Below are 9,776 nucleotides of genomic sequence, written 5' to 3'. Positions count from 1 at the left end.
ATATTTAAATTTGTTTGATGATCTGAAACATTAAAGTGTGACAAACATGCAAAAAAATAAGAAATCAGGAAGGGGGCCAACACTTTTTCACACCACTGTATATATAAATATATAAGGCCCAGACTTGCACTGGTGCATGTAATATGTGGAATTGATTAATATTTTGCCATTCACTGTAACTTCACATTCTCATTCTCCCAAGGCCATTTACAAAATCCAAGTCAAACAGTATTTCTTCACTTCCTTTCACCTTTCTCTCCTCTAATATATCATATCCTCATAGGACATATACAGACATGGCAAATATTAATAGACGTTGACATTGAGAAGAACAGTGTTAACAAATAACTTCATTTAAGGATGAGTCTGACACAACATTCCCCCATGCCAAATAATTGCACTATGAGCCCTGTGCAGATGCTATTCCAAGATTGCTAATGTAACTGCCTACTTTTTAAAACAAGACATGGTCTTCTTTCAGATTTTTGACAACATATTTAATTCTCAATGTCTCACATTAAAAGTAAAAGTAGTTGTTGGCTCCATGGAGCATGTAACATGCAGCATATAAAAATATGACTACTAATGGATGATCATTCAGGATGTGTTTATTTTGAAAGCATGAAAGTCAGTTGAAGAATACAGAGGTTAAAGTGAAGAGAGGCCAGTCCTCAGTGTATTCACAGGTTCACAGTCAACCACACTGAGAAGAACATCAGAGAGAATGAGGAAATCAACAGACATCGAACACTTAGGCAATAGTGAAGCACTGTTAAAAAAAATTGCTTTGAATTTTAACACAGTATCTAGCTGCGGTTTCAGTATACATGAATGCTATAAAAATCTTTTTTTTTTTCTTCAAGACCCACATGAAACATTACTTGCCACTCTTTATTTTAGGTCTTAACGATGAGCTTTCAGTATTTTTATACAAAATCAAAGACAAAAAAAACAACATCTCAAAGTCTCTGAGTGGATAGAACGAATAAAGGTATGGGACAGATTTTAGAAAGTAAATATTTTAGAAGATAAAAGAAGTGAAAGATACAAAATGACAATGACACGTGTGAGATCTAAAGTATATCAAAGCTGACTTCTGTAGAAACCTGTGACAGCCCATGCTGTGCATCATCTTCAAATCAAGACCACTGACAGCATAATTGCATATCAAGGCCTTCTTCAGTCAAACCTCCACTGACTCCTGTGATGTTTAGAAAATTACAGCATGTCACCACTGCACAACAATTACAAATCGTTGGCCACTGGAGGGGAAACTTTCGTCACTGTTTTTGTTCACCTATATGAAATAATTGTACAATAGGTGCACTGGCTTCATCTGTCCTGTGTAATCCTGAGCTTCTCACCCTTTATTGTTAACTTCAACGGAGGACACGCCAATCAGAAACTGAGTGTTCACATGGACACTGACATTGAGAGTAGCATCACAGTATCGCAGTTGTAGACTATTGCTCATATTAAGAGGTCGACCGTTTCATTTTGCTTTCGTTAAGTTATTTTAATCCTACATCACCTGCCATTTCTCTGCTAAAATTGAAATATGTTTGTATACTGAAAACAAAACATCAACCTGTTCGTCAAAATCATGACGGCACATAATGAGTTTTAAATTTACTGTAGAACGCATCAACTAAGAAATGAATCAGTACTGCCTCATGAGTAACAGACAGTAAACTCCACACACTAGTGAAGCATGAATGTTTAATGAGAAAGATCAGTGTGAAAGATGAGGTGTCTGTTGCTGACAGCAGACATTTCTATAAAATAAGTAAAGACAAAAAAAGCTATCGGCTAAAATCTTAAATCATTAAGATTAGGGTTTGGTTAATAGGGCTAGACTTAATTAGGATCATTAGTGTTTAAGACTATTTGCTTTAGGCAGAAATATATCTAACCAATGTAGAGCGCTGCAGGGAGGATGTATTTTTGTAACCCAAGTTAGCATCACCCTGATTCCCTTGATGAACAGCCAATAGGATTTTAGTTATAGCAGAAATAAGCTTTGTGACCAATGAGTTTATGATTCTTACACGTTTTGTTCAAGATAATCCCAAACACAACATTTATGAATTTTGAAACCTAAATACAATCACCAGAAATAAAAACCACGGTCACACAACTTTTCTCTGTCTCCATCTTTGAGTTGGAAAATTTGAGTCAGAATAGTCTCTTAAAAATTAAGAGTATAAACACGTTTTCCTGTTTGGCTAGATGATGGTTTAGCCACTTGTTAGCAACTGCCTTTTAAGACACAGAAAGGCTTAAATTCTTAACTTAAATAAAATCTTAAAATATTAGATCTTACTCAAAAATCCTGAAGTGCAAAAATACTAATTCAATCCTGCAGCACATGGGTTAGTCAATGAGATTTTATTTTTTTATGTAAAATAAATAATGGGGGGGGATGCATTAATAGAATGCTTTGAAACAATAATAAAAATAGTGAAATAAATAAAAGTGACTTGACAGGAATAAGTAAATATCTGCCTGTTACATATTTGGAATTTAAAAAAGATAAATATATAATTTATGTTTTATAATTTTATGTTTAAGTGGAATAAATTAAATATCTCAGAATATATTCAAATGCATTATAGATTAGTAAAGTGAGATACAATGAAAAGATAAAATGTAAGGATTAATATATTGAAGGGTCTCAAAATAGTAGTACATCTATGCCTCAGATGAAATTCTATTGAAAACAAAGATCAGTGTGTGTGGCTATATGTACTTTTAAAATGGACAAGTATATTATTACTCAATACATGTACAATTGTATGCAAATGAGTATATAATACATTATAAGAACATATCACATTTTCCACTGTTCATGTGGCTAGCTACCAAGCAGATTTGAGGTATTTCTTATGTTTACCTACTCTGCTCCATTTATTGGGCCACATGTCTCAACCATTAAAATGCCATTAAGAGATTAATTTAGCCGCCTTAGTTGCTGCCGAAGTATTTTTCATAACTGATGACAACATTTCATGAGCGCGTTCGATCAAGACATGAAATGTCCATGTAAAGCTGAAGCTGAATGTAGCAGTTATCTGGTGTCATAAACAGCAGATTTGAAAAAGCATGCTGTTCTTGGCTACGTCTAATCTACAGAGGTTAGTAAGCTATTTACAGAAACTATACATCGCACACGAAGCTGTGTATCGGTGCTCCTGCTCAAGATGGATGTTAACAAACTGCAATGCAATAAAATAAAAAAGTACTTTTATAAAATGAGGCCTGCTTTAATCATCTATCCTAAAACATGTATGCAGATCAGTGCTAAAGATTCCAATCTTGGCTTAATGTAAGCAGAAAACAGCTTTTTTCTTCTTTTGCGCAAGGTTAGAATGGCCAGAGCCTTCGATACACGTCACACAGCTTTGTGATTCAATAGAAAACAGATGCTTGCTGGGAAATGTTTTAGAAGTCAGCTCACGATAGAGCGTGTTGAGATTAATGCTATGTGCTGCGGGATCAGTATTAGCATGCTTGCTGCTTATGTACAAGTGTGTGGGATCTAAACGCAGGTGGGAGAGAGGTAGCAAGATTAACCGCTCTGTTCCTCCCCTGTGTCTGATGGCAGGGGGGCTAAAGCCTCTCCATTGCATCGCGGTGTAGGATTGGGCTGCTCCGGAGCTGGGGTGTGAAGAACAGGCTCAGCCGGTGGCTGGGCAGCAGCAGCCGCTGCTTCCACGGCAGGGGCCTCTGTGCTCGTCGAGTTGCTTTCAGCGGTACTCGATGGGGCTGTGGAGGCCTCCGATGGACCTTGAGGGTTTTCCTGAGCCCCTGCTGCAGGGTTGGGCGCACCAGGTGCTGCTGCTGGTGCCGCCGTCTGATGCTCTGGTGCCCTGAGACGCTTCATCATGGTAGTGACCCGTACCGCTTTCTAAAGGGAGGTGGTAATCCTATATTAAATTTGGCCAAACTCAACTTCTTAACACAAAAGCGTGAACTTCATCTAGAAATTACCTTCCACTTAGCTTTAGCAAAGTTCTTCTCGATTTGTGCACACACGTTTTCCTTGATGTTCTTGTCTGATGCAGCATTTCCAGATATCCTTTAATGGTGCAAAAAAACATATTATATGGACTGGAAACTTGTTTTTAGATAAAGTAATGTTCAAAGGTTTGGGGTCAGAAATGTTTTCTTCATTTAAATGTTCAGTAATGATTCAGCATTAAGCTGATCAAGTGACAATTACATTGTTACAAAAAACTTTTAAACTTTATAGTCATCAAAGAATCCTGCAAAATAAAATATGAAGCATAATGCTGATGATTGAATGATTTCTGAAGGATCATGTGACACTGAAGACTGGAGTAATGATGCTGAAAATTTAGCTTTGCATCACAGGAAATTAAACATGTTAAAATCTATTAAAACACAACACATTTACTTTAAATTGTAATATATTACACAATATTACTGTTTTTACTGTAATTAAATAAATGCAGCATTGTAAGCATACAGTAAGAGACTACTTTGAAAAATAATACAAAAGTTTATGTAACCCACACTTTTGAACAGTGGTGTATTTCATACACAAAATTTTCTCTCAGTAGTTAGGAATGCCAATATATTGAGTAACTGGGTTACACTTTATTTTAAGGTGTCAATGTTACAGTGTAATTATATCATTTAAGTACTTAGTAATATTAGTTAACTACATGCACTTACTATATGGTTAGGTTTTGGATTAGGGTTACTTGCATGTAATTATGCATAATTAATTGTTATTATAATAGTAAGTACATGTAACCTGTGTAACAGACACCTTAAAATAAAGTGTTACCAGTAATTGTCAGGTATATTAATACTATAAGTACCATTCATGGTTGATGGCTTCTTGTGCAGTCAGTCTCTGATCCTGGTCCACCTCCATAAGACGTGACACTAAGTTTTTAGCTGCGGATTGACAAAATGGCAGATGTAAACACAACTAAACTGTCACATCATGTCTTTAAAATCAAGGTTTTCATAAGACAAGTTTGTGATCTACTAAGCATGTGAGATTTTATCAGTATTCTTCACTAACACTACCGGAGTCTGAAATTTCATCCCAGTATGGTGAGTCAAACTCATAGTCTCCAGCAAGAATCTTCCGGAAGAGGTTCTTGTCATGGTTTTCATAGTCATCATCATCTGTTTCATCATAGAATGGAGGATTTCCGGAGAGCCTGTGCATGAGATGAGGGAAATCATTACAAACAGTGAGAAGGATCTGGGTAATGGTACTCTCATGCCCACACAGCTCCCTGACATGCATTTTGCACATAAAATTAGCATAATATTGGCATTTTTTTATCATTGTACAGATTTTGTGGAGACTGCAGAAACGCTATGTGAATTAGATGACTCTGATCTATTAATAAGGTATCATCGGTTTCGCATTTACTCCTCAGACAGCACATTCTAGTCAACGTGGGTGGTTTTTGGCCAGAATAAGGTACAATGTGGACCACACTTCAGCTGATAATCAAAAGTCTGGCTGTGGAAGACTAAATTGGACTTTGAGCTTTGTAACTTCGCAGATCTTTTTTATGCTCACAGCATAACAGCAACATTACAGACTAACTAAAGTTGAAAAAGTGAAAAAGCATAATAGGACCCCTTTAAATGCTGTCTGTAAATGAAGGTATTATGAGCTCCTGGTTTTGGTTTATGGGAGAATACACTCACAGTATGTACATGATCACACCAAGGGCCCAGCAGTCCACAGGTCGGCCATATCGCTGTCTCCCAACAACCTCTGGGGCTGGTTGAAAAAAAAAATGAACAAGGACAATGCATTTAAAAAAAACATAATGACACTGATTACCATAGTTTGCTATTCTAATTTTAACAAATGCATGCCCATGTAAACAGAAATCTTGTAAAAAAAAATGTTGTTCATCAATAAAGACCATCTGTTGCAACTGGCCCCATGAGTGTTTAAAGAGGTTTTGCCTGTTTTGAAGAGCTTCTTACCCAGATACTCTGGGGTTCCACAGGGCTCCTTGATGAGTCCATTCTCCAGTTTTGCCAGATGGAAATCACTGATGACTATTTTCGAATGTTTCAGTCGGTTGTAATACACCAGATTCTCAAGCTAGAGGGAATGAGAATGACAAGACGACATGATGCTTCGTGAAATTCCTTTTCTCAAAACAGACTTGTTTTTGTGTCAAGACAACTGATGTAAAAACAAGTAACATTCTAGAGCAAAATTTAGGAACACTATTTACTGAACAATACATTATTAGCAAGGGCTTGACATTAACTTTTTTTCTCACCAGCCACTGTGGCTAGTGGTTTTCCAAATTTACTAGCCACTCAGCATTTTCACTGGCCACCATTTTGTTGATGGGAAATTAGTTTTATATGACTTAAGTTACTGCATACTAAAATGTATTTAAAAACATTTTCTAGGTCATTTTTTGTCTATTTAAAGGCCATTTTATATTAATAATTTCACTTAATATAACAAGACAATATAGGGCTGTTACCAATCAAATGAAATCAGTATTAACAAAACCTATCTTTCCACTGCAGAAGAAACAGAAGCAGCTGAAGTGGCATTTAGATGCATTTACACAGACAGTTTAATGAAGCTGAAATGTAGCATGAATGCATTTACACTGCAAAATTATAACAGAATAAATAATGTTATGAGCTTGGTGTTTTAAATCAGTTTTTTTAATATACAAATATAAAATGTTGGAAAAAATGCAAAGATAAGCTACTGTAGCCTACTTTTAAATATGAAAGAAAACTGCCAGTAGGTGTCTTGTCTTAATAAGTGAGTCATTGAGATATTCATTCAAACAATTCGTTCAGACAGCTGATTCATTCAAGAATGAAGCAAGTGTCTGTCTTTATGAATGGACCACTGAATCATTGACTCAAATGAGTAATTCAAAAATGCTGAATCATTCAGTAACCATTCAGTAACGAAACACAGCTGTGTTGCTCAGAGATGCGCGACTGTTCTGCTTTGAGCTTTGTTTGGAACTATTGTCATTAACCAAATCAAGCAAAAACTGTCAACATTGACAATATTGTACTAAAATGCATATTAAATACTCGTTTGAATTCTTGTATAAAATCATTGTCAAATTTCAGAGAAAACTTCACTCTCTTGGTTGTGTTGCTTAACTAGGATATATGTTATAAATATAAAAACTAAGTTACATTTTTATGTTTCTTCTGTGTGCAGTTGTGGTCATATATTTTGATTTCTCCATGAGATTGTTTCACATACAGACAGGCTGTGCGAGGCTCTTCTGGCGCGACCTTGTTACTGTTGATTATCCATTATCAATTGCGGTTTACACCGAATGTAATAAAATCAGAATCATTCTCGCCAAAATTTCGATGCTTCCCTAATTAGATTCCCTAAGATTTGATCTTTGAGTGTGTGTGTGCTTAAATCCACGCCAAAGCTCATATTTGTAAAAACTGCCTTTGACGTGGAAAAGTGCTTAGCGTCACGTCAGGGTCCGAGCAGATATACACACTTTTTCTTGTCGGAGTACTGCAGGTTTTTGAAAATGTAAGCTGTTCTTGCAGCTCGCTGTTCTAAATTAAAGGATTTGGATGTTGACTGGTGATCTTTTATATGTTAATGACATTAATTAGGAATCGTTAACCAGTCAGAGAGCTGAAACCATTCATTTGCGCGCAAGTTCAAGATTATTTGTGATTCATAGGTTTCACATCTGAAAGAGAGGCGCACGTGCATTTTCTGTGCGTACGTTCATTCTATGAATCACATGTACGCATATTTGAGAGATGATCATAAAATCAAATTTAGGATGGTTTCTACACAACATTTTATAAATGAGGCCCTACGTGTTTGATTATTTTAATAGCTAAAAGTACTGATACATGATCTTGATACTTTTAAGTATTTTTCCCCTCGTTTTCCAGTAAAATTATCTTTTTCTTTCACCATTGGCAAATTATTTCCTTTCTGTATTTTAGACATAAACCTCAGTAAATGTAAGTAGATTTATGCTTAAATCTTTAAATAAAGCACAATTTGCCAATAAGCAAATAAAAATACACTAAATTTAACTTAAAGTCTAGTTTATTTGAGAAGTAAACAACTTTTGTGAATGTTTGATGCTAAACAAGAACATTTACTGAATAATTTACTAAGAAAGTATATCATTTATGAACAGCAAAAAAAAAAAGGATTTTTGAGATTGGATATCTAAAAAAAACAGTAACAAACAATAAACAATCAGATCTGATATCATTACACAAACAAAATTAAAGTGTGGTCCTAAAGTTTAGATTCGAAAACCAAAACAGAATTGTGTGTCTTGTGTGGAAGTTTCTGGGTAATAATGTTAATTACAGTTTTTCTCAATTGCTTTGGCACATTTTTCGAAACAATCTTAACATTCTCTAAACTGTGAGTGCAAATGTCACAACTGTTTGCTGGAACTTCAGAACTTTATTGCATGTCTGCAAAATGTAGTTACTCACCCAAAACATTTCATTCATGCTTCAAAACCTAGTTATCGTGTCAGTAATTTGGCCAAGGCCACCAAAATATAAAGTATTTTTGTCATCGTGTGAGCCACACTGGTCAAAATGTTTAGTTGTTTTTTCACCATGACAGTCAACCATGGAAATGAAGGTTTTATAAAAAATCTGATATTTGTTGAGAAGAGTCAATAGTACATAGAAAAAAAAAGTATATGAACATTTGTATTTATGCAGTACATTTATTTGTGTACGAATGCATTACATATAAGTGAAATCTTGCTTGTCCAATTACTGTACATTTCATATTTCTTATGTTACCACAAATACACAAAAATACTTCTTTTGAATACTTCAAAAATTATTCTTGCTGGACATCCTGTCGCTCTTGTTGGTCAGGCCAAAGATTTTCATCAACATCACATCTGATGTTTTCCATTGCCATGCACCGGGGAAAAATCTCCTTGAATGCCGCACCCATCCCCTGCAATGATCAGCTGTGATGTCCTCACATGCAGCATTCATGGCATCCAACAGAGACATCTGATCTTGTGGTCTATGATCATATACTTTCCACCTCCATGCTTAAAAAAACTCTTCTATTGGATTTAGGAATGGAGAGTATGGTGGAAGGAACTCCACTGTTATCCTTTCATGTGCAGCAAACCAGTCCCTAACAATGTTGGTTCGGTGGAAGCTGACATTATCCCAGACAACAACATAATTAGGCAAATGTGGTCTAACTAAACCTCTTTCTTGTTCTGGAATCAGGTCTCTGTAAAGTGTGTTTAGGAAGGCCAGGAGAAGTTGGGTATTATAGGGCCCAATGTGTGGAATATGTGTGCTCACACCATTCTCTGAAATGGCAGCACACATTGTAATATTGGCCCCACGTTGGCCTGGTGTGTCAGTTGTGGCTCGGTGTCCAATGAGATTGCGACAATGTCTCCAGCCTTTGGACAGATTGAACCTGGCCTCGTCCACAAAAACAACAATGTGGGTTGTTTCATGTACTTCTAACGCCATGATTCACTACGAAGAAACACAGAAACAAAATAAAGTAAATTTTTATTCTAGAGTTCAGTAAATGTTTTCTCTTCTTATGGGTTTCTAAACCTTCAAGTAATACAGGCATCGTAGAAGTACAGTAAAACTCACCAAGTGCACACCAATAGTTTAACCTGGACATACTGGTACCGCAGCTCCTTCACTCTTTCACTATTCCTCTCAAATAGCACCTTGTAGAGTTGTTTCATAGTCATTTGATGTCTTTTCAAAACTCT

The 9,776-nt window shown here is 35.9% G+C and overlaps 1 protein-coding gene across 2 annotated transcripts in view; it reads right to left on the bottom strand.

Moving 5' to 3' along the window:
• Nucleotides 1-2,545: 2,545 nt before the first annotated feature.
• LOC107659532 (caM kinase-like vesicle-associated protein) overlaps nt 2,546-9,776 on the bottom strand; it is a 53,735-nt gene continuing 46,504 nt past the window's right edge. For both annotated transcript variants that reach the window (XM_016448509.1, XM_016448508.1), the window contains 6 exons: nt 5,989-6,109; nt 5,701-5,776; nt 5,062-5,198; nt 4,848-4,926; nt 3,991-4,078; nt 2,546-3,907 (listed from right to left, as the gene is read on the bottom strand). In XM_016448509.1, the coding sequence (XP_016303995.1) occupies nt 3,569-3,907; nt 3,991-4,078; nt 4,848-4,926; nt 5,062-5,198; nt 5,701-5,776; nt 5,989-6,109 (840 nt within the window). In that variant the 3' untranslated portion in view covers nt 2,546-3,568. The remainder of the gene's footprint in view (nt 3,908-3,990; nt 4,079-4,847; nt 4,927-5,061; nt 5,199-5,700; nt 5,777-5,988; nt 6,110-9,776) is intronic.

The sequence above is a fragment of the Sinocyclocheilus anshuiensis genome, unplaced genomic scaffold (assembly GCF_001515605.1).
Source record: "Sinocyclocheilus anshuiensis isolate Anshui unplaced genomic scaffold, SAMN03320099.WGS_v1.1 scaffold848, whole genome shotgun sequence".
In the NCBI taxonomy this organism is placed as follows: domain Eukaryota; kingdom Metazoa; phylum Chordata; class Actinopteri; order Cypriniformes; family Cyprinidae; genus Sinocyclocheilus; species Sinocyclocheilus anshuiensis.
This window is presented reverse-complemented; position numbering and strand designations above follow the sequence as displayed.